General features: G+C 63.4%; 3 protein-coding genes across 14 annotated transcripts in view; 2 read left to right on the top strand and 1 right to left on the bottom strand.

The window, feature by feature from the left end:
• UIMC1 (ubiquitin interaction motif containing 1) overlaps positions 1-7,612 on the top strand; it is a 39,210-nt gene extending 31,598 nt beyond the window's left edge. For 4 of the 9 annotated variants that reach the window (XM_075164339.1, XM_075164340.1, XM_075164337.1 and 1 more), the window contains 4 exons: positions 3,154-3,232; positions 4,764-4,884; positions 6,624-6,687; positions 7,119-7,612. In XM_075164339.1, the coding sequence (XP_075020440.1) occupies positions 3,154-3,232; positions 4,764-4,884; positions 6,624-6,687; positions 7,119-7,369 (515 nt within the window). In that variant the 3' untranslated portion in view covers positions 7,370-7,612. Of the gene's footprint in view, positions 1-680; positions 850-3,153; positions 3,241-4,173; positions 4,718-4,763; positions 4,885-6,623; positions 6,688-7,118 lie in introns of those variants that run through there. The other 5 variants (XR_012675927.1, XM_075164341.1, XM_075164343.1 and 2 more) reach the window with 5 other exon arrangements.
• Positions 7,598-14,013, top strand: HK3 (hexokinase 3). Of its 4 annotated transcripts, none has more exons than XM_075164332.1 (19): positions 7,598-7,679; positions 9,069-9,123; positions 9,201-9,363; positions 9,689-9,837; positions 10,002-10,121; positions 10,239-10,334; positions 10,419-10,518; positions 10,600-10,783; positions 10,954-11,109; positions 11,207-11,440; positions 11,530-11,834; positions 11,912-12,051; positions 12,196-12,315; positions 12,404-12,499; positions 12,623-12,722; positions 12,850-13,033; positions 13,118-13,273; positions 13,465-13,698; positions 13,826-14,012. In XM_075164332.1, the coding sequence occupies exons 1-19, from the start codon at positions 7,645-7,647 to the stop codon at positions 13,962-13,964; spliced, it is 2,766 nt and encodes a 921-aa protein (XP_075020433.1). In that variant the 5' UTR covers positions 7,598-7,644; the 3' UTR covers positions 13,965-14,012. The 4 variants fall into 4 exon arrangements, with proteins under 4 accessions (XP_075020433.1, XP_075020434.1, XP_075020436.1 ...); XM_075164335.1 differs by lacking the exon at positions 7,598-7,679 and adding an exon at positions 8,649-8,950 and having other exon boundaries at positions 13,826-14,013; XM_075164333.1 differs by lacking the exon at positions 13,465-13,698 and having other exon boundaries at positions 13,826-13,997.
• Positions 14,014-14,236: 223 nt separating this feature from the next.
• On the bottom strand, positions 14,237-21,677 carry UNC5A (unc-5 netrin receptor A). Its single transcript, XM_075164850.1, has 16 exons — positions 21,563-21,677; positions 18,935-19,156; positions 18,649-18,792; positions 18,472-18,575; positions 18,166-18,346; positions 17,884-18,051; positions 17,541-17,705; positions 17,262-17,450; positions 16,439-16,738; positions 16,257-16,344; positions 16,004-16,172; positions 15,684-15,917; positions 15,414-15,563; positions 15,164-15,328; positions 14,905-15,083; positions 14,237-14,687 (listed from the first exon to the last, which is right to left on the bottom strand). Exons 1-16 carry the CDS (start codon positions 21,675-21,677, stop codon positions 14,522-14,524), a joined length of 2,739 nt encoding a protein of 912 aa, XP_075020951.1. The 3' UTR covers positions 14,237-14,521.
• Positions 21,678-22,569: the final 892 nt, after the last annotated feature.

The following is a 22,569-nucleotide window of genomic DNA, read 5'->3' as shown; positions in this document are numbered from 1 at the left end:
GTTTTAAAATTACGAAAGGATGGGTTCTTGCTGGTTTTACTTCTCTTCTTCCCTCCTCTAATCAGGCATCAAAGTCTTTCAGTGTTATGTATCAGGAGGCTGGCTCAATCCGGCTGATATTAAAGGACAGGTTTTCAAATGAGTTAGCTGGGCAAAATGAGTTACAGTTGCTTCCCCTACGTATGTACATGGTTGCCCTGGCTGGATGCCCAGACCACCACATACCTGGGCAGTATGAAAATCTGACCATGAATTTCCATTTCCCTGTGGTCTGAATAAATAAAAAAGAGGAGCCTGCTGTTGTGTTAGCTACTGTACCAGGCTGGGGAAGGTTCAGGTCCTGGGTTTCCAGCTCAGCGACTGGTGTTAATTCCAAGTGAACGAGTGGAGCTGTGGAAGTGCTGTGCCAGCTCCCTCTTCCTTCATGCACTCGGCTGAAGGGCTCGCTTGTGTGAGAGGGGCTCTCTGCTGGAGTCATTGCATCCGTCTCCCGCTGCTGCTGCCAACGCAGGAATCTGCTGGTCTCAGTCTGGAAGCGAGTCTTGGCTGCTACTGAGTACAGCAAATAGTCTCGAGCTTTGGGTCACACTCTATTCCTCATGCCCTCCATCTTGCCCAATCTCTCAGTTCCCAAGTGAGGCCAGGAAAATGAGGATTTGGTATATCCCTTCCTCCCAAAGCCTCAAATGCAACCTGATGCAGCTGTCAGTCTTCAGCAGCAGCACTGGTGCTGTTAAAAAGCTCCTGACGTCAATAGAAGCGGCACTGATACAGCAGAAAAAGTAACAGAATGGGAGCAGAGGAAAGCTTCATCACTTCTGAGAAAGGACGAGATGCTGGTGAGCCTGCCTCTGATAGGATCCTGCACAAAAAGTGGTACAGCTGGTAGTGAGAATGGGGAGGAAGCTGGTGGGTCGAACCGCAGGTGGGTCGTGCAGCAACACGAGGAGCTTGGTGACTGTGGCCTCGCAGCTCCACGCGCCGACCTGACCTGGCAGCCCCAGAAGGTGCCTGGGCTGGGGGTGCTGATAGCAGGGCCGTGCTGTGGAGGGTTTACTCCTCTTCCCCAGGATGCAAGCTGGAGCCAAGCAGGCCAAGGATGACTTGTCAACCAGAAGAAGTGCCAAACCAGGGAAAAGGTTGTTCTTGGGCTACAGAGTGTGTCTGACCCAGCGAAGAGCATCGCATCTGGGAGAGTTACTGGCTCCTGTCACGCAGTGGATCAGCACTGCTCTGTGGTGGGGATTTTCCCCGCGGCAAGTGTTTTCCCATGTTCTGAACCCCCTTCCTGCGGGTGGCCGGCATGTTTTGGCAGGGGTCGTGCCTCGCCAGCTGGCCCTGTTCTTTCTCCTATGCCTCTGCTTCCAGCAGCACAGCTGGGGGTCTTCCCCTGGGCAGCTGCAGAGCTGGTCCCAGACATCTCTAATGGGCCCATTATGCCAGATGTGTTCACTGCTTTTGGAAGAAAATAGAACTGATTAACACCTGAGCTGGTGCACAAGGCTCCCGAGATGGTGTTAAAGGAATATTAACGAGTGCACGCTGATTTGGAGAGCAGCTTTCACCACGCTGTCAAACGCACGTGTTAGTTGGGTTATTGGGAGGCTGGATGGCCTGGGGGGTGGCCGTGGTTATCAGTCCTCCAAGTCAGGCTGCCACTTCAAATCTGGGCCAGGCTAAGTTAAAGAGAGACGTCTGCTTCAGTGCCTGTGAGAAATGAGCTGTTGGTATCAGTCATCGCCTACGAGACAATACCCACGTCCTAGGAAATGCTCAAGCTTGTTTCTTCAGCGTGGATGTCTCCTGTCAGCCCCAACAGCTCCTGAGCATCCTGCAGAGCATTTGCTGGTCATGGCTGCAGATCAGTGATTGCTACTAAGGGAAAGGCTGTGTTGTATCAGCATCGTAGATAGATATTGTGGTTGCTTAACACTCTGGAAATGGGGTTTTGCTAAAACTCTGAAGGATTCCCTTTGTTCTGCACAAAATTTTGTGCGTCCCTTTCTTTATCACAGATGATGTGCCAACAATAACAGGTTTGTTGTGCCTATACCTTGGATTCAGACCTTTCTCCTAATGAGAGTATGGGAAGCAATGTTACCGGGCTGTAAAATAGCTCCCTGCGTTGTCCCCTTAGCCAGCTTGCATGAGAGTGCTTAAGTGTGACATCTGTTTTGGAGCTGGAGTCTTGAACATCCCTGGTGAAGCAAGCTAAGCTATCTGATATGTTCCCCGAGGATCTTTGCTGGTGGCATGTCAACAGGAATACGCTGAGAGGAATTCGACTGAAAGAGACAACGTTTCGACGTGGTCCCTGAAGATGCCTGGAGAGCAGGTTTGGAAAGGCTGCTTAGGCTTGCCGAAGGAACAAATATTGTTGGACCCATCATAAGCATGCTGGTCAGCCAGGATCTCGCTAGCTACCCACGTGTGTTGGAGGTGGCCCTTTCCCGCTGCCGCTGGAGAGCAGCCCCACTAGAGGCTGGTAGAGATCTTCATCGACAGCTGTATGTGGACAATAGTACAGATCACCCCCGGTTCACATGGGCAGTGGAAAAAGCAGCGAGTGTAGGCTAATTGTTGTAACCTTCCCTTTCCAGTGTGAGCCCAGCTGCCCAGCTTCCCTCCCCAGCAAGGCTCGCTCTTCCTACCACATCTGCAGAAGGGCTGGTGCCTCCGCACAGCCCCCGCCTCAGCTCTCCTTCCCCCCGAGCTCGCAGTTACCACGCTCCCTCCTCTGCAGTAGACACAGGTGCTTAGTTTGGCAGGGAGTGGTGCTGTGCTGCTGGAGCAGCTGTGTAACTCTTCTCCCAGGCTGTTGCGCTGCTGCACGTCAGCTTTAAAATTACTGTAAACTGCATACTGTTAATCCAGCTGTTTCTGGCAGAAAACAAGTTACAGTGTGAAATGGCTAGCTGGCTTCGAGTCCGGGGAAGGTAACTTTTTCAGTATCCCCCCCAGAAAAATGGAGAATTGGCCAGTTACTACTTCTGCAGGAAAGAAGACCCTGCCCATCGCAGTCCAGTATTTCTTTGCGTCTACCATCACTTCTGCTGCAGCCTTGAGTGGAAGAGATTGAAACGTGTTGCACTTGGATATGGTGTAGGGATGCTTTTGGGGTGGATTGCTCGTAACCCTTTGTTTTTCCTCCAGTCCTCACCCGGCATCAGAGAGAGGCAAGAAGTAAAGCTGCCAGTGGTGAAAGCGGCCCAACATCTTTAGGCATTGACAAGTAAGTAGGTATGCTTGCTCCTCCAAGATTGTTTCTGTGCTTCAGTTCTAGCTTGCCTGTGTATGTCTTTATTCCTGTATAAATGCTGGCCGTTGGCCTTATAGCAATGTTTCCCTAAGAAATTGCCTTCTCTCAGTGCCTCTTGTTGCAGTGCTGGCTATATTTATAGCAAAGCAAGAGGAATTTGCTGTGCTCAGATTGTTTATTTTTGCACTAATTTCCTTTCAGCCCAATCCATGGCGGGTCAGGGATGCGTGGTCTCTGGCCACTGTGGGGGGAGCTGTAGCTAAAATGGTGCTAACTCAGCCAGTTTCTAATGGGAGATTTGAGCTTGGTAACCCCGGGAAAAGAAGAGGTTAGGACAGGGAGGCTGTCAACATGGCACCTGTAGTGATATTCTTAATTAAATTAGACTTTCAGAATAGCAGTGGCTTTGTTTAATCTCTTCCCATGCAGCCCCTCCTCCTGCCACCCACACAAAGCATCATAAGAGAGGATCTGACAGTAAAATCCCTGCTATGGAAGCAATTTTGCTGTTACAAACAGTGGATGGCAACATCACTAATGGAATTAGGCTAATTATAGAGAGGACAGCTTCTGTTTAGACACATTATCTGGGTAATCAGCATTGACTGGAAAGAAAATACGGGAAAAGTACTGCAGAGTTTTGCTCGATGGGGGCTCTCCATACGCGTTTTAGAGCCTGGGGTGAGTTTTACTAGGAGAGTGCTGCTTATCAAACTGAACGCAATGCTGCTGGGGCTGGTCCCTGGGGGCTTGTCCCTCCTTGGAGATGGTCCATTCCTGAATAGCTCTCTAGCTCTCTCCCCTCCTGAAGAACCAGTGCCCTCTTCTGCACGGTTCGGTCCCCCCCGAGAGCTGGTGTGGAAGCGAGTGTAGCTGTGTAAATCCATGCCTGACCTTCATCTCCTTTCACCCAGGATAATTTTCTTCCCAAGCACACTCAGTCGTCCTGCATGAGCTTGGGCGCCTTCTACACAAATGAGGGGGTTTGAGGAACACGCTGTGTCAGGCCCCCAGCAGGAACGTGTGCTCTGCATTCCTCTCCCAACATGGCATGATGTAAAATGGAGACAGTGCAGAGAAAGACTTGATTTACTAGTCAGACAAGTTCATCCAGCCCTGGTAAAATGTCTCTCTGATTTAACACACTTGGTTTGCTTTTCAGGCAGAATTTAACTCCCCTTTGCAAAGCCCTCGCACTTCATTTCTGTGGATTTTGACAGGGTGCTTTATGCTTTCTGGGGAGAAATCAGCGGTGTTTGAGATAGTTAGATGAGCAGATTTGATTACCGTCCCGCTGCTGCAGCAGCAGGATACAGAGGAACAGGCAGGGAAAACTGATAATCACTCAGTCTTTGTGACTGGTGCCGGCCTGGCCCCACTGAGCGAGACCCGATCTGGTGACATGTCTTCTCCATGGCGTGGAGGAGAAAAGTCACCGCTGGTGGCTGGAAGCCCGGTGCAGGGCGAATCCTAATGCAGTGCTCTGTCCTTTGCTGCCTGGCAGGTGTGAGAAGTGCTACCTCTGTAAGTCACTGGTGCCACTGCTGCAGTATCAGAGGCACGTGGACAGCTGCCTTCAGGCTGCTAGGCAAGCTCAGGGAACCAGGAGGCTGCGAAGCGCCAAGGTGAGGGGCGACCCTGCAGACCGTCTCCTTTGCTTTGCGCTGGGTTTGGGGCTGGGTTGGCAGCAGGAGCAGTTTCCCTGGTTGATGGGATGAGCTGACCTGGTGTAGGATTGCCTGCCCCTGTGGGCCGCCGTGGCCAGAGAACTCGTTGCCCTCCTTCCTGCGACGCTCTGTGAGAGCATGGACCAGTCCCAAGGGTGAGCTAATCCAGCGGAGCTGCCAGTAACCTCTCCAGCAGGCAGGCAGCCAGGGCTGTCCCGCTGCCAGACAGCGCGCCTCGGTCCTGCAGGCTTCTTTGACCGAATATACATGGAGTGGAGGGCAGTGTCAGGGTGACAAGCGTATCTGACTCTATCCCTTTCCCATGGGGAAGGCTTCAGAGCCGGAGCAGGGAGAACTGCTCGGTGCCGGGAGCAAACCGCAGCATCCTGGGAGAAACGGGGAGCGAGTGTGGTGGAGGTGTGCTGGGTGTGAGGGATGTGCCTTGCTAGGGGAGGTGGGAGGCGGGAGTGTGGGTAGCAGCTGGCTCGCGGTCACTCGCCAGGTGTTGGCCCCCACCATGGCGATCCTGGGGGAACGCAGAGAGGGTCCTTCTGGGCCTTCCCGCTGGTTCCTGCGGGCAAAGCCATAGTGCCGCAGCTTTGTCTGCACTCAAAAATGTGATTCTCAGCATGAAGATGCAACATGATGTCTTAGTTTTGTATAATCCCTTAAATCCATCACAGGCCTCAGCCCTTTGGGGATTCAGATGCAAATGATGAGATTTCTGATTGATGATTTTGGCTGGGTTACTGCCAAGCGCTGTGTGGTTCAGTGTACTGCAGGGCACGGCTGCTCCTGCGTGTGACCAGCTCCCTGGGGGCTGTTTGACTCTGTCCCTGCACCCCACAGCCAGCTGCATGCAGGCACAGGCACAGGGCAGGGAGGAAGGGTACTGGAGCCAGGCGACCCTTTTCGGTGGCTTGGCAAGGCTCTGTGTTTCCGCTGGCCCTGCCTTGTGCTGAGGTGGCAGCTCACTGGGGGGAGGAGGTCATGCCTGGGCGTGGCCTGGGCCATTGGAAAGCTTCCTAGGCTTGCAGGTTCCTGCCACGGCCCATTTTGGGGTGCTTTGGAGCTCCAACCCCGCAGCTGGGATGCTAGTGCCTGCTAGAGCAGTTTTGGGGGCAGGGAGCAGCCAGGAGAGTGGACTTTGCTGGGCCAGCAAGGCTCAAAGCAGCCAGGCCAAGCGGTCTTCCCTTAGCCTGCATGACCACCGCGGCTGCATCTTCCCAGGGGCTGAGAGGGGGCACGAGATGTGCGTTCCTCATCTGGCTGTGCCCTGGAGGAAGGCCCTTCCCTCCAGCACCAAGCCCCTGTGCCCTCGGATGGCGCAGGACGGGGCCTGCCCTCAGAAGCATAGTGCTGTGGGATGTGCCCGAACTGTGGCAGAGCCCCTGGTGCCCAGATTTCTCTGTTGCAGCCCCATGCTCGCTGCCTGGGCTTGGGGATGGCTTTCTGCACCCTGGCCTCCCTTCTTACCGGGCTCTGCTTTATTAACTGCTCTCAGCTGCCTCTGCCCGGGCACTGGTCAGGCTGGGCACGGGGCAGTGCCCTTCCTGTGGCGGCTGGCCGTGCTCAGCTGGAGGCCCTGGAAATGCAGCACTGCCGCTTGTGCCCAGCCTGACCACGTGGGCTGGGGGAACACGCGGCTATGGGGTTCCCTCGTGGCAGTGCTGTGACGGCGGTTCTCTCCTTGGCAGGACATTGGAAGGCAGGAGAGGGGACTCCTCAGGATGCTGGAGCTCTCGGAGAGCAAGTCTGCAGGTGGGAAGCTGCTTTCTGTGCTTGCCTGGCTGGGTCAGGGCTGCCCTTTTCCCACCTCTCCTCTTGCGGTCCTGGGCTGTGCTGGGACAGCACATTCCCCTTGAAGGGGTCTGTTCTTCCTGAGCAGAGCAGGAGGCTGTGGGCTTAGCTGGCGGTTGTCATCCCAGCTGGCTGCACACATCCTTGCCTGTGCCTGCTGGACGTGGGCCAGTGCTCAGGTAGGAGCGTGCTCTGAGCCATTGCACCAAGAGATGTGCAGCTTCCCGGGGGGTGGCAGGGTGCTGCCCTCCCTGCCTGCACACCGGCGCTTCCCCCCACGGGTCCAAGGACTGGAAGAGATGAGTGGGCAGAAATGCTCTCAGCAGCACCCTCCTTCCCTCGCCCATGGCTCACGCCGGAGCAGGCAGGGCTGACGTGCGCTCTTGTTGCAGGTGCTGATGCGGGGTCCCCCCTCACTGGACTAGGAGACCAACAGTCCCCGCCCGCACTCTCAACCAGAGCCGGGGGGCCGGCGGCGGACAGCCCCAGCTCCCTTCAGCACCTTCCTTTCAACGTTTCCCCTGCGAAACCCAGTGTCTCGGAAGCCACGGACTGCGTGGTGGACTTGGAGCCGCACGCGGCTCTTCGCTTGGGCAGCCAGCAGCAGACCAAAGGCTGCCGCCGGAGAAAGCGCAAGTTCTGAGGCCAGCGGTGTGGCGGGCCCCCCCCGCGGCTCTCCACGCCCTGGCGAGGGTCTGCGCGGCACCGTACCCCTGCTTCACCCGCAGCCTTGTTCTCCCAACCCCCTTTTATATGTTTTATACAACCATGCGCAGGGAGCGCCGGGTGGAGAAGTGACTGTGTGTTTTATAGGTGCCTGTGCAGCTTTGCTCTCTGTTAAAGAAATGGAAATATATTTATGTATGTTTTTATGAAACTGCAGCAACACGGAGGAGCTGTGGTGTCTTTCTCTGGGGAATGGGCGGCGCTGGAGGGAGGAGGAAGAGCAGACGGTGCGTCCAAAATCACACTTCCTGAGGCCTGTCCTCGGGCTCTGGGGGGGTGGCGTGAGTTCGGGGACCCCCCGGGCAGGGGGCTGCGGTGCCCCACGCTCTGTGGACCAGCACAGCAATGACTTTCCCAGCTGGGAGCTGCGAGGGCACCTTGGTGCCAGCTGTCGGCCGCAGCCAGGGACTGCAGAGACTGGCGGGGCCACGGCCGCGGTGACCCCATGTCCTTGGCGTCCTCCCTGTCGGCCAGGCAGCTCGGCTGAGAGCCTGCTGCCCGCGGCAGGGAGGCCTCTGCCTGCTCCAGCCGCCGGAGGCTTCAAGGGCAGGACGGAGCCCCGGGCTGGGCCGTGGGGGTCCCCTGCTCCCCGGGAGCATCCTCACCCTGCCGCGGAGCCGCTCGCCGGGAACGGGGCGGAGCTGATCACTATCCTGCTTAATTAATGGGACGAGGTGACACAGAGCTAATTAAAACTCGGACTTAAATTTAAAAGCGCTAATAGGAAACGAAGGCGATGCTGCGCTGCCGCCCCGGGACCGCGGGGAGCGGGGAGCGGCCCCTCCCGCGGGGGCGCCCCGGGGCGGTGCGCGCGGCATCGCCCATTGGCTACGGCGGGGCCAGCGGCGCGGCGGGCCGGCCAATGGCGGGGCGGGGCGGGGCGCCTGCGGGCGCTGCTTCTGTTGCCGGAGCAACGGCAGCGGCGTTGGCAACGGTCCCCGCGGCGCCGCTAACGGGCGCCCCCCGCCACCGGCCCCGCAGCGGCTCCGCAGCCATGGCCAGCCCCGAGCGCCTCGGCGCCGTGCCCCAGCCCGGCAGGGCGGCGAGGGCCTCCCGGGAGCAGAGCCCCGCCGCTCCCAGACCGGACGCCCTACCCCGGCGGGGCCTGGGCCCGGAGGAGCGGGGCCGCCCGGCCCTGAACCGGTGAGGGGCTCCGGCCCGGCGGTGGCCGAGTGAAGTCAGGCGTGGGGAGGCCGCGGTAGGGGCCGGGGATGGGGCTGAGCAGGCTCCCCCGTGCCCCCCGGGTGTTGCACCTCCCTGGGCAGGGAAGAGACCAGCCTCCGGCCTCTTGCAGGTGGAGGGGAGACACGGGCAGGGCGAGGCAGGGGCAGCCCCCTTCTCCTGCAGCCCCCGAGGACGGCCCTGACACCATCGCCGTTGTGGGGCACAGCTGCCCCCTCTACCCCCGGCTGCTGGGTCGCGATTGCAGTGGAAGGCCACTGCAAAGTGACGATGCTGATGAGACCGCGGCCCCGTGGAGCAGGGATGCAGAGGGGAGGTGGGAGGCAGAGCCGGGGACAGGCCCCCCAGCCCCACTCGTGGGCTTGGGCAGGCATGTGTCCTGTCCTCCTGTGGGCTGGGGCTCAGCGGGTGACACGCCACCTCCCTCCACGCAGGTCCCCAGGGAGCCATCAGCTGGGCCACCGGAGTGATGGTCCCGCCTGCACACCGGTAAGGCCCATCCCTGCCCTGCACCTAGCGGGAGACGTCCCCTGCCCTTTAGGCCTGCCCTAACGAGCCATCCCCAGGTACAACGAGCCCTGCTGGCGCTCACTGTCCCGCTGGAGACGCTGCAGGCAGTGAAGGGCCGCATGCTGCAAGCCATGCGCAAGGGGCTGAGCCGCCAGACGCACGCACAGGCCAACGTGCGGATGCTGCCCACCTACATCTGCTCCATGCCTGATGGCACCGGTAAGACAGCCCAGCCTGAGGATGGGCTGCTCTGCTACCTGCAGCCCTGCACACCTCACTGGATGTGGCCCTGGGGGTGCCGGGGAGGGGTGCACCAGTCTCTGGCCAGTTATGGGATTCATAAGCTGCCCTTGCGCTGCCTCTGCCAGTCCTCAGTGCAGGGGCAGAGGCCAGGAGCCGGCTCCCTTGGCCCCTGCGGTGGTCTCAGGCTCTCAGGAGCCTCCCCTGTGGGTGAGCGACTGTTCCTGGGACAGGGTGAGGAGCAGATTTGGGGGATCTGCCACAGGGCAGGCCTCTGCCTGACACCGCCTCTGCTCCCTTGTAGAGAAGGGCGACTTGCTGGTGGTGGAGCTGTGCCAGAGCCATGTCCGGACCCTGTGGGTGACTTTCCTGGGTGACGGCAACCAGAGCCCCCAAGTGATGGACAAGACCTTCAACATGCCAGGGGACATCATGCAGGGCAAGGGGGAAACAGTACGAAGAGGCTATGGCGGAGGGTGGCTGGTGCTGGACTGCCCAGCACCACGGAGGCTTGGCAGGGCTCCAGGCTGGTGCTGGGGCTCCAGGCTGCCTCCTGGGCTCCAGCCTGGGTGCTGGGTAGGGGGGAGCAGCCAGTCACCCCGGCCATGCCTTTGCAGCTCTTTGACTTCATTGCACAATGCGTGCGCCAGTTCCTGGCTGGCATTGGCAGCCCCCAGCATCGCCTCCCCTTGGGCTTCGTCTTCCCCTTCAGCTGCAGGCAGACGCGGCTGGACAAGGTGAGTGGGACAACCCTGCCCTGTGGCCACAGCCACCTCCTCCCTGTCACATCGTTGGTGGGGAGCGGAGCTGGCCTGGTGGCAGAGGCCAACGGCTCGGCCACGTGCTCTCCACAGGCCGAACTCATCTCCTGGTCCAAGGGCTTCAGCTGCAGTGACGTGGAGGGGAAGGACGTTGTGCAGTTGCTGCAGTCAGCCATCAACAAGCAGGAGGTGGGGGCCCGTGGGGTAGGGGGGCCTGGTGGGGGGCTGCCCCCGTGGAGGGGCTGATGATGCTCTCGCTTTGCCCCCGGCCAGCTCCACCATGTGGACGTCGTTGCCCTGATGAATGACACTGTGGGCACTATGATGAGCTGCAGCATGGGGGGGAATCCCTGTGAGGTCGCCTTGGTCGTGGGTGAGCAGCGGGCACCCCGCATGCCAGGGTGGTGGGTGCTGAGGGGGCTGCACCGGTGCTCACTCCCATCGCTCCCCACAGACAAGGGCACCAATAGCTGCTTCATGGCCGAAGCACAGCAAGTGGAGATGGCGGAGGAGACCAGTGGGCGGATGTGTGTCAACACCGAGTGGGGCGGCTTTGGGGACGATGGCACCCTGAGCGACGTCCTGACCCCCTACGACCAGCACGTGGACCAGGAATCCTCCAACCCTGGGGAGAAGAGGTGCTCCCACCCCTCAGCGAGGACAGGGTCCCTGGGGCTCCCCGTCCATCCCTGAGCATGCCAGGCCCCACCAACAGGAGCACGTGGCCCCCTGCGATGCTCCTGGGTGCTCTCAAAGGGCTGAGGGGTGCCGGGGGGGGATGACTGACCGCTGCTTGGGCTGCATGCAGGTTTGAGAAGCTGGTGGGCAGCCTGTACCTGGGGGAGATCGTCCGGCATGCACTGATCACCCTGGCTGCAGAGAAAGCACTCTTCATTGGGAGCAGCGTTGCCATCCTGAGGACCAAGGATGTGCTCAAGACCCAGCAGGTCCTGGAGATCATCGAGTGAGTGTCTGGGGACTGCTGTGGGTGGGAGGAGGGGGGGTGTGATGGGTGGGTGCTGCTGTGGCCCCATAAGCCAGCGCTGTGCTCTCCCTTGCAGCAACGAGGAAGGCATGGCCAAGGCGAGGAATGTTCTGGAGGCTCTGAGGCTGCAGCCGAACGAGCGGGATTGCTGCCGGGTGCAGCAGATCTGCCGGGTGGTGGTGAGCCGTGCCGCCGCGCTCTGCGCTGCTGGGCTGGCCGCCATCCTCAGCCACATGTGCCAAAGCCGGGAGCTGGAGCAGTTAGTGGTCAATGTGGGGGTGGATGGCGAATTGTACCGGGGCCACACCAGGTGAGGAGGGACACGGGGCTCCTAGTGGGATCCCACCCCAGTGGGATGCCTCACACCCCACTCTCACCATCTTCTTCTTCCTCTGGCAGGTTCAGAGAGATCCTGCAGAGTGTGACAGGGCTGCTGGCCCCTGAGTGCACGGTCACCCTCCTGCCTTCGGTGGATGGGACTGGGCAGGGGGCGGCCATGGTGACAGCAGTGGCTTTGCGCCTGGCGGCCCAGCGCCGTGAGGTGGACCAGCTGCTGGCCCCGTTGCGGCTCAGCCGCGCCGACCTGGAGCGTGTCCAGGCGCTGATGAGGCAGGAGATGGAGCTGGGGCTGAGCCAGGAGACCAACGCCAATTCCTCCGTCCGCATGCTGCCCACCTATGTCCGTGGCACGCCTGATGGCACCGGTGAGGGCTGGGAGCCTGGGGAAGGGGGTGCTAGGGAGGCTGTGGCCCCACTGATGCCCTGTGCTGGCTCCCTACAGAACGAGGCGAATTCCTGGCATTGGACCTTGGCGGGACTAATTTCCGGGTGCTGGTGGTGCGCGTGGCACAGGATGGCATCCGCATGGCCAGTGAGGTCTACGTCATCCCAACCACCGTCACGCAGGGCACCGGGAACGCGGTGAGGCTGAGGACTTGTGGCTGAGGGATGGGGCGAGGGGTGGGAATTGCCTCCCCCCTTGCTGCCCACGGGCCCCGGAGGGGCTGGGATACCCCCACGGCATCGCCCCAGCTTGGCCCCTGAGACCGTGTCCGCTCTCCGCAGCTCTTCGACCACATCGTCGAGTGCATCATGGACTTCCAGCTGAAGCAGGACCTGATGGAGCAGGTCCTGCCGCTCGGCTTCACCTTTTCCTTCCCTTGCCAGCAGCTGGGCCTGGATAAGGTGAGGGGGCAGCTTTGGGCCCAGGGAGATGGGCAGGGCCCCCGGGTACGAGGTAGCTGCCCAGCCCCTGCCTCTGCCTCTCTTGCAGGCAGTGCTGCTGAGCTGGACCAAAGGCTTCAGCGCCTCGGGCTGCGTGGGGCAGGACGTGGTCGAGCTGCTGCGGGAGGCTGCCCAGCGCAAAGAGGTAGGGAAGGGCTGGGGATCCGTCCCCTGTGCGCGGGGTGCCACCCTGCATCCAGGCGGTGCCAGCCCCAGGAGCCAGCTTGGTGCCACTAAGCCGCATGTGTCCCTGTCTCCGGTTTGGCAGCACTTAGGGATGAAGGTGGTGGCTGTGGTCAACGACACAGTGGGAACGATGATGTCCTGTGGCTATGATGACCCCAAATGTGAAATCGGCCTCATCGTGGGTGAGGAGCACCTCTGCACCCAAGGGGTCTCCCATCCCCTCACCACCAGCCCACCCGGCCTGGCCATGGTGTGCCAGGCAGCTCTGCCAGGGCTGTGGTGGGGGTGACACCAGCGTGGGGCCCACAGGGACAGGGACCAATGCCTGCTACATGGAGGAGATGCAGAACGTGGGCACTGTGGAGGGTGACCAGGGCCGCATGTGCATCAACATGGAGTGGGGGGCCTTCGGGGACAATGGCTGCCTGGACGACATCTTCACTGACTTCGACCGGCTGGTGGACGAGAAAACAATCAACCCCGGCAAGCAGAGGTGGGCAAGGGCCCCGGGGCGAGGAGGGAGCCGAGCGGGGGTGGCTGTGCCTGGCTAAAGCTGCCAGGGCTGTGCCTGGGGCAGGTTCGAGAAGCTCATCAGCGGCATGTACCTGGGTGAGATCGTGCGCCACATCCTACTGGCGCTGGTGGAGAAACAGCTCCTGTTCCGCGGCAAGCCCTGCCCCAAGCTCCAGACCAGGGACATCTTCCAGACCAAGTTCCTCTCCACCATTGAGATGTGAGTTCTGGGATCCGGTGGGTTCCCTTAGCCCAGGGTGGGGGCTGTGAAGCCAGAGCCCCAGGAGGGGGGCCATGCTATACTGATGGGGGTGCACGCAGGGTGATGCCACTTCCAGCCCGTGGGATGGGGATGGTGATGGGGACAGTGATGGGGATGGTGGTGCTAACGGTGCCCCTGGTCCGGGGCAGCGATGGGCTGGCCCTGCGGCAGGTAGCGGCCATCCTGCAGGACCTGGAGCTCCAGGCCAGCTTTGAGGACAGTGTGCTGGTGCGGGAGGTGTGCCAGACCGTGTCTCTGCGGGCAGCCCAGCTCTGTGCCGCTGGCCTGGCCGCCGTGGTGGAGAAGATGCGGGAGAACCGGCAGCTGGACCAGCTGGCCGTCACCGTGGGGGTGGACGGCACCTTGTACAAGATGCACCCGCAGTGAGTGGGGCCGGGGGTGGCAGGCACCCATCAGGGACCCATGCCCTATGGGCAGGAGTCCAGGGAAGCCATGGGGTACCTGGGGTGGGGGGCACCAGCCCTCATCCTCCCCTCCTGTTCCCCCCAGCTTCTCCCAGCACCTCCAGCAGATGCTGCAGGACCTGGCGCCCAACTGCACTGTCACCTTCCTGCAGTCAGAGGACGGCTCGGGGAAAGGGGCCGCGCTCGTGGCGGCTGTAGCCTGCCGTGGGGCTGAGCCCCAGTGACAGCCACCACTGCCACCACCATCACCCCAATAAAGCGCTTTGCTCCGCATCTCTGACTCCTGGGGGCGACACGGTGTGGGGGGCAGCGCACGGCTGGGCACAGCCCCACGTAGCAATATATATCGAATTTATTTACATTCACGTCCGGCAGACCCCCCGCCCGCGGCACCGCTATGTACATAAGGCCAAGTGTAAATACTTGAATGCACTTAATACAGAATTAAAAAAACGGTCTTTACACAACACGGCACGGGGCCCGGGGGCCGCCCGGCCCCACACGCAGACAGCACGACGGCACCGCACGCATGACGCACACCCAGTGCCCCCCCGGCCCCCCACCATGGGGCTGCGGGACCCCCGGGGCCGGGCTGAGCCCCGCCGCCGCAGCGCTGGGGGGTGCCCGGCCGCCATGGGGCACAGGCATCCCTCTCTCGCCAAGGGGTCTGGGCAGCCCTCCCTGTGGGCTGTGGGGCAGCGGGGGTCCGGGGGCCGGCCGGGGCCCCCCCCGCCCCATGGCGGCAGTCCCCCGGGCGCGGGGTGGGGCCCCCCTGCTGCGCTCAGCACTCGGCCTCGGAGACGGCGAAGAGGGCACCATCCTGCTTGCCCACCTCGGCCACGGCGGTGGCCAGCTGCGAGAGGTTGCCGTTGGGGAAATGCTGCGCTTCCCACAGGTTGAGGATCATGGCCGTGGGGCTGGGCTTCGAGGCGAAGAAGCTGAGATGGCTGGGGGGGGAACAGAGGGACCACGTCAGGGCACAGGGATGGCTCCGCACCCCAGGACCAGCCCCATGCTGGCCTCACCTTGGGCACCATCCCGCTCCCAGGGTCCCACAGCATTCCAGCATCCATCTGTAGGTCCAGGATGAGGCCAGAAGCCCCTCGTCCCCACCCACTGTGCCACCCTGTCCCCGTCCCCAACGCTGTCCCCATCCCAGGCCACCTGTCGAGGTTGAGCTTCTGAGCCAGCGTCCTCCAGTCGGCTCCCCGGGTGCCCGGCGGGTCCAGGCTGCTGATGATCTTCTGGCGGATGAGGAAGGGGATCTTGAAGGCACTGGGGCCCACCAGGGCCGGGGCGCCCACCTCGTTGTCGGGGACCAGCCAGTCCGAAAACCTTGTGTCCTAGGGGAGAGCACCAGGGAGGGGGGGATGTGAGCCCATTCCGGGGTCACCCCTGGGATCCCCCCCAGCCCTGCCCTCACCTTGGCAATGTTGAAGTTGACGGTGAAGCTCTGCCCGTCACCCTCCACCTGCCAGACCCAGATCTTGCAGGCCAGCTCGCAGGTGCTGGGGCTCAGGCGCTCCAGGGTGAAGGTGCAGTGCAGGAAGGGCTGCAGCCCGCTCCAGATGTGGTAGAAGGGGATCTCCTGCGGCGGGGTGATGGGTGGGGGGGGTCAGGGTGGCGGGGACACCCCCTCGTCCCCATCCCCACCCACCGGCTGGGCTCCTCACCTGGTAGCTGGCGAGGAGCTTGCTCTTCCAGAGAGAGCTGGGCATGTCGTGGATGGAGAGGCGCAGGTTGTGGTAGCTGTCCTTGAAGTGCAGCACCCGGGGGGCTCCGATCAGCTGCCCCCCCAGCTGCTTCTCCAGCTGGATCACCTCCTGCCAGCACAGGCAGCGGTCGGGCAGGAGCTGCTGCACCCCGGGAGCCCAGCCCTGCCTGCATGACCCTAACCCAGAGCTGGGATGGGGGGGGGTGTTGTATGGGGACCCCCCCAGTACCTTGAGGACATCTTGGGTGTCGCTGAGGCAGTAGACGCGGATGTTGTACTCGAGCGAGGGGCAGGCGGCCGGCGCGAACAGGACCAGCTTGAGGCGCTTGGAGGCCGCCATGCTGAGGGACTCTCCGACCAGGGCGAAGCGCCCCAGCTGCTCCGTGAAGACGTAGCAAGCCTGCGCTTCCAGCTGGCAGTAGTAGAGCTCCGTGCACGGCTCGGCGCCCAGCTGCAGCACGTCCTGCGACACCCGGGCAGAGACGCACCCTAGACACGGGCATCTCCGTCCCAACCCTGACCCCCTCGAGCCCTGCGGCGGGTGCTCACCTCCCACGTGCCCTCGCACGACTGCTTCTTCAGCCGGATGCTCCAGTTCTCAGCGCTGGCCTCCACGCAGTGACCCATGGCCAGGATGGCGGGGCGGGTGAGGAGGACCCCAGGGGGGCCGCAGCTGACGATGGGGCTCAGCAGCGTCTGGCAGCCAGCCAGGGGCAGCCTGGGGCAGCGATGGGGACAGCTGAGCAGTGCCAGCCCCCCACCAGCAGCCCCGTGCCCCGGCAGCCCCGGCCGTGGCACCTACCTCACCTCCTCCTGCTTGTGCAGGGTCAGGTAGACCTCGTAGATCTTCCCCCGTGGGATGGCATCGGGTGGGATGAGCAGGCTGATCCCTGGGGCAATGTAAGTGAGGGGGGGTGTGTGAGCACCATGGGGACCTGCCCGCACTGGGCGACGCTCTGGCACCCTGCACCCACCCCACCGTACCTGTGTTGGGGATCATGAGCCGCCCCCCCAAGAAGTTGAAGGTGCCGTAGGCCATGTTGGTGGTGCCGCGGGGCAGGGAGCGAAAGTAGCTCTGGGTGGAGAGCCGGGCCACGAAGTCAGCACCCTCGGCGGCGGGCGAGCTGTGGTGCAGCGTGTGCCGCCCGGCACCCAGTGGGCTCAGCAGGTGCCCGTTGGGCAGCTGGAGCTTGGCGGGGCCGTCCTGGCGCGGGCAGAGCGAGCCCTGGTAGGTCATGGTGGTGGTGCTGAGGTCGGGCTGGATGGTGAGCAGGCTGGGGTTGTCTGCGGCACAGAGCAGGGGGCCGTGGCGCCGGGGCACGGCGGGGACCGGAAGACCCCGCCGGCAACGCAACGGCACAGCTGGCCCTGGGGGGCATGGGGCACACAGCCCCTGCCCCATGGTAAGGACCCTATGGGGCACAATCACCCCTGGGGGTCCAAAGTGCATCGAGCACCTGCCCCACGGCACAGACCCTTGGGGCACAGTCACTCCTGGGGTCCCCAGAGCACACAGCACCAACCCAGGGACCAGGCCCTATAGGGACCAGGGACCCTATAGGACACAGAGCCCCTACCCACAACCAGGGACCCTATGGGGCACAAAGCACCGACCCCACAGTCAGGGACCCTGTTCCTATGTCAGGGATCCCATAGGGGACAGACCCCCCCCAGTCAAAGCCAGGGACCCCATAGTGCAGAGAGCCCGCTCCCAGAGCCCCCCGCGGGGGCACGGCCACCCCCAGGTCCCGAGGGACACTGTGTCCCAGCACGGCTGCACAGCCCCGTCCCCGCAGCCCTCGCTCACCGGCCTTGCTGGGCTTGATGCTGACGGGCTGGAAGCCGGCGGTGAGGATGGAGGAGTCAGCCACGTCGGCGTCCAGGCCCCCCTTCTTGCGGCAGTACACAAGGACCCCCACCAGCAGCAGCAGCACCAGGCACACGGCCACGGCCACCAGCCCCACGTACAGCGCCATGTCCTCCGCCCCAGGGGCGACTGCGCGGGGCAGGGCATCAGCACCCATGGGCACGCCCGGTCCCCCATCCCGGTAGGTGACCCCGCCATTCCCGCTGTGCTGCAGCTCACCATGGCTGCAGAGCTCGGAGGTGCAGTTGCGGGTGTCCAGCTCGGGGCCGTGGCAATCCCGGCCCCCATTGCGTGGTGCCGGCTCCGAGCACTCCCGGCTCCGCCAATGGGTGCACTCGGCCCCGCACACCGACCACTTGCTCCACTCCGACCAGGCGCCATCCACTGCGGGCACAGCCGGGGGTCAGCGCCCCGCTGCCATCCCCCTCCCCTGCCCCGGGGCCGGCAGAGACGGACACACGGGGGGTGAGAGGATGAGACACCTGGGGGGATGGGGACAGCGATGGGTGCAGCGGGGAGTGCAGCATCGGCGCAGCGGCGGTGCCCTGGGCAGGGCAGGTACCTGGGCAGAGGGTGGTGCAGGCGGTTTTCTGCACGTTTTGGCCCTCACAGAAAGCTCCTCCATTGAGGGGCGTGGGGTTGGTGCAGGTCCGGCTCCGCTTCTGCCAGCCCCGTCCACAGCTGGTGCTGCAGCCCGACCACTGCGTCCACGTCGACCAGCCGCCGTTCACTGGGTGGAAAGGGACCCGTCAGCGCCCCGCCGGGACGGGGGATGCAGGGAGGGACAGGACAGGGAGGGTGACACCAGGGCAGCATGGCGGGGACAGGCACAGCTGGGCCGTACCGTAGACGGTGATGGCAGCAGAGGTGCTGCGGCGACGGGCCACGATGTTTTTGGCTATGCAGGTGTAGTTGGCGGTGTCGGCCAGGCGGGCCTGCCGCAGCACCAGGCTGTGCTCCGGCGTCACGTAGACGTTGGCGTCCAGCGCCGGGTCCACCAGCTCCTCGTTGCGCAGCCACTCCACCTGCGGGACACGGGGACGTCACCGGGTGCCCGGCCAGGCCACCCCCTCAGGGAGCACCCAGGGCGTCTCTGCGGGCAAGGGGCACCCCCAGCTGCATCCCGATCTGCTTGACCATGGGGGCTCACCTCGGCGGGGGGGATGCCCTCGGGAGGGCGGCATGGCAGCACGATGCCCTGCTCGATGGAGACCTCCCTGGCCATCGGCTCCTGCTCGAAGTTCTTGCGCAGATCTGGGGAGGCGCAGAGGTGAGGGGGTGGCTGGGGCCAGCGCCCTGTCCCACCTGGGCACCCGCAGACACTCACAGGCGATGCGCACGAAGGCTTTCTGGCTCTTGGTGGTGCCAGAGGAGCTCCAGGCCACACACTGGCACCAGTACTCCTCCAGCCCAAAGATCTTCTCCACTTGCTGGCGAGTGACCTCGATGCGCACCTCCATCACCGGCAGCCCTGCCACCGGCGGGTGGCACGTCAGCACCGGCACGCCACGAGCGGTCCCCGCGACCCCAGCCCTGTGCAACCCCCCCACCAAGAGCAGCGCACGTGGCTCCCCGTGACCGGAGCCGGCGCCGTCCCTCCTGCCGGCGCTCACCGGTGCCGCGGTCGGTGCTCTGCTGCGTGACGTGGTCACCCTGGTGCACCCACTCGCCGTTGCACTTGAAGTAGATCTGGGTGGCGGGGGTGGCGCGGCAGGCCAGGCTCACCGCCTTGTTCTTCACGATGTAGACGTCCTCCGGCTCCAGCTGGAAGTGCGGCAGCAGGTCTGGGGACGCGCCGGACACCGGGTTGGCCACGGTTGCGCTTTGCTGAGCACCTGCAGGGAGACAGGGGCTCAGCCACCTCCGATGTGCCTGGGCTGGGCGATCGCCCGTCCCGGCATGGCCCTGTGCCAGTGGCCCCGTGCCCCGCCGCAGTCCCCTCCCAGCCCCGCCATCCATCAGGGAGAGCAGCCGCGCGGTGGCTGCACCTACTGAACCCGCGCCGATCCCTCATGTCTGCACTTAGCGCTAATGAAAAGGAAATGTAGTGTGACCAACAAGGGTCATCGCTCATGCCTCCCGGGGCGCCCGCCACCCCCCCTCCCCAGCACGCTGCGAGGCACCAGCTGGGGGCCGCATCCTGCCCCGCCGCGCCCTGGGGTGGCTCAGGGAGCGAGCAGTGGGGTGTGCGCCCCATGCCCTGGTGACACGGCAAGGTGGCACAGCGGTGCGCCCTGTCCTGTGCCACTGGCACCCGCCTTGGAGTGGGCGCAGGCATGGCACAGGGGGGGCTGGCTGTCCCCAGCGTCCCCAGGGTGGTGAGGGCAGCTCAGGGTTGCACACACATCCCTTGGGGGGGGGTCGGGCATCCCCCAGCTTTGCTGGGGGTTGCAGGTGCTTTCACACCAGGGCAGGGTCCCCACGGGGACAGCAGTGCTGGGGACATGGCACGTGGCACAGTCCCGTGGTGCCTGCGTCCCCCAGCCTGGACATGGCCAGGTGCCCCCACTCCCCCCACCCCGCCGGCACCCGCTGCGGAAAGAGTTAATAAACCAGGGCCCTAAATAAGCATTTGATTAACAAACGATAAAATAGCGATTGTGTCACTGAATGAAGCTGTAATTGCTGCTGCTAATTGGCTGGTTAGGATTTAATAAGCAATTAAATGGGATGGAATGCGCAGTAATTAAGTGCCTTTGCTTGGCAACCGCCTGCAGCCCCTCATGCGCCCGTGGGACCCCTGTTGCCCGTGCCCACCCCGGCCAGCTCCCGCCTGGCACAGCCGCCTGCACGATGGCGACAGGGACACGGGGGACACAGGGGTCCCTCGGGCCCTGGCTGAGACCTCCAGGGGAGCTCCGGGCCCCGCTGCTCCCCCCAGCTGGATCAGGCCCCTCCGATCTGGGGAGCGGGTGCCGAGCGAGCCCGCCGCGATGCCCGCCGGGACGGGCAAGGTGCGGCAGCTAATTTACACGGGGAAGATAAACGGCCACCATAACACGCCAGTTATTACCCCATCAGCACTTTTACAATGTCGCTGGCAATTAATTTAATTAAAACCCCTGTCTGGGATATACAGGCATTTCATATTTCACTGGTTTAACGACCCCCCCAGCCGCAGCCCGGGGCCGGCCCGGGGGGTCACGGCGCGGACAGGCGCTGCGGTCCCCGGCGCAGTGCCGTCCCCAGTGCCGGCTGCGACATGGCTCGCCGCAGCACCCGCGCCTCGCACAGCCGCGCCTCCCCCTCGGGCACCCCTGGGTGCTCACGCCACACTGCCTGCGCTGGCACGTGGGGTGCCGCGCTGCGCCGGGGGGCTGAGATGGGCAGAAAGGCAACCCGATTTATTTATTAAATACCAGGTTTGCCGCTGCACAGCACCACCGCTGCCTCCCACCCGAGCGGCTGTGGCGGGCACGCCGGGTGAACGGGGGAGCGGTGCTGCGGGGACCGGCCTTTTAATCACACGTGAAGTAAGTACAGCGGTCGCCGAGCTGCGTGACTATCCACCGCGGCCAAGCAGAGGGGTGCTGGAAGCCCAGGGCCAGCAACAATGGGTGGGGGAGGCAGGATGGGCACAGAGCCCCCCCCAGCTGCCCACCCAGCTGGGGTGTTGGGTGCCTTGTGGGCAGTGTGCGACCTCGGGCACCAAATGAAGTTGGGGGCATGCAGCAAGTGGCAGAGCCGGGGGGCTTCCAGGAACCCCACAGAGCCCCCGGGTGGGATGCTGCCCTGCTGCTTGGCACAACGCTGGGCACCAGCGGAGCTCTGCGCTCTGGTGTGGTCATGGACAAAGCCATACAGCACGGCCAGGAGGCTGGAGCTGGCCTGGAGCCCTGGCGAGGGAGTGGAGGGGCTGCAGTGCGGGTGCCCCATGCACCACGGGCACCCCATGCATGACGGGTACCGCACACACCGTGGGCACTGCATGCACAACAGGCACCCAATGCACCGCAGGCATCCCATGCACAATGGGCACCCAATGCACCACAGGCACCCCATGCACCTCATGGCCATCCAATGCACGGCGGACACCCCACGCAGCACGGCGGGCACCCCACGTAGCACGGCTATCCCAAACACCACAGGTATCTCACGCACCGCGGGTGCCCCATGACCTGCGGGCACCCCATGCCCCACAGGTGCCCCATACCCTGCAAGCACCCCATGCACCACGGGCACCCTCCCCCTGCAGACACCCCCAAGCACCATGGGCCCCCCACATGCCACAGACAGCCCACCCAGCGTGTGCACCCCCAGCCTGTGGGCATCCCATGGCCAGCGGCCCCCCACGCGGTGCCGTGCCGGCTCCCACACCGCGTCGGCCTCGCCGCTCACCTGCCGCTGCGTTGCCATGGAAACAGGCGAGATGCTTATGTCACCTTGGCAAAGGGAACCGGGGAACTTTGGCGGGGATGGGGGACGGGGACTGGGGGGACGGTGGGATGCAGGGTCCCGCTTTCCCCCAGGGCCCCCCCACCCTGGCAGGGGCATGGCCACTGCCTCAGCAGCCAAAGGGGTAATTGGGAGCGCGGTTTGATACCAGCATCGATAAATCACGGCTGGTAAAGCCAGTGCATTAAGCAGGGCTTTATTATCAATTATCCCCTGCCCACGTGGGCTGCCGAGCGTGCCAGCAGGCCTGGCGAAGGGGCAGGGTGCTGGGGGCTGGGCCGCAGAGCAGGGCTGTGGCACCCACCTCGGGGTGCAGAAGAGAATGGGGGCACCCTGCTGTAGGCTCCGAGCACCCGCCTTCATGCCAGCACTGTGGGACCCCCAGTTGCTCCCGGCCTCCTCCCCATGCACAGAGCCCCCCTGCTCCTTGTGCCCCCCAGCCGCTGCCACCCCGGATGGCCACACGGCCCCTCACTGTAGCGCCTGGGCCCCCCAGCATCAGAAACACCAGGTGTACTGGTGTTATTGGGCAGGGAGAGACTGCAGGAAGCTTCATTGCCCAGTGTGGGGGGGCACTGCCAGAACCCACCCCAAGCCAGCGGGTGCCCCCCCAGCCTGGTCCCTCTGGTCCTTAAGGGGCTGATCCTGCACCTGGTGCTGGTGCCATGCTCCCTGGCGGTGCCGAGAGCAGCACGCCGGGCGCCTCGGTGCCTGCTGCGGGGAGACGCTGGGAAGGTCAGCGTGTTCTTGGCGAGGAGAAGCTGCCCGCCGGCGGCTGCGGCAGCGCCAGTCCTGGCACCGGCACGCCGGCGTGCGCCCGCTCGGCACAGCTGCCCCCAGGAGGGAGCAGGCA

The sequence above is a fragment of the Calonectris borealis genome, chromosome 15 (genome assembly GCF_964195595.1).
Source record: "Calonectris borealis chromosome 15, bCalBor7.hap1.2, whole genome shotgun sequence".
NCBI lineage: Eukaryota > Metazoa > Chordata > Aves > Procellariiformes > Procellariidae > Calonectris > Calonectris borealis.
The sequence above is the reverse complement of the archived record's forward strand: the minus strand, read 5'-3'. Positions and strand labels throughout refer to the sequence as shown.

Bases quoted from the DNA above. Each gene is read 5' to 3' on its own strand.
- HK3 (XM_075164335.1), top strand. From the start codon at position 8,664: ATGGGGCTGAGCAGGCTCCCCCGTGCCCCCCGGGTGTTGCACCTCCCT. The intron at 10,784-10,953 runs GTGCTCCCACCC...GGCTGCATGCAG, and splicing joins TCCAACCCTGGGGAGAAGAG to GTTTGAGAAGCTGGTGGGCA. The intron at 11,110-11,206 runs GTGAGTGTCTGG...TCTCCCTTGCAG, and splicing joins CAGGTCCTGGAGATCATCGA to CAACGAGGAAGGCATGGCCA.
- UNC5A (XM_075164850.1), bottom strand. From the start codon at position 21,677: ATGGCAACGCAGCGGCAGGTGAGCGGCGAGGCCGACGCGGTGTGGGAG. The intron at 18,576-18,648 runs GTGAGTGTCTGC...GCGCCTCCCCAG, and splicing joins AGCCTTCGTGCGCATCGCCT to ATCTGCGCAAGAACTTCGAG. The intron at 16,345-16,438 runs GTACGGTGGGGT...ACATTGCCCCAG, and splicing joins GCTCATGATCCCCAACACAG to GGATCAGCCTGCTCATCCCA.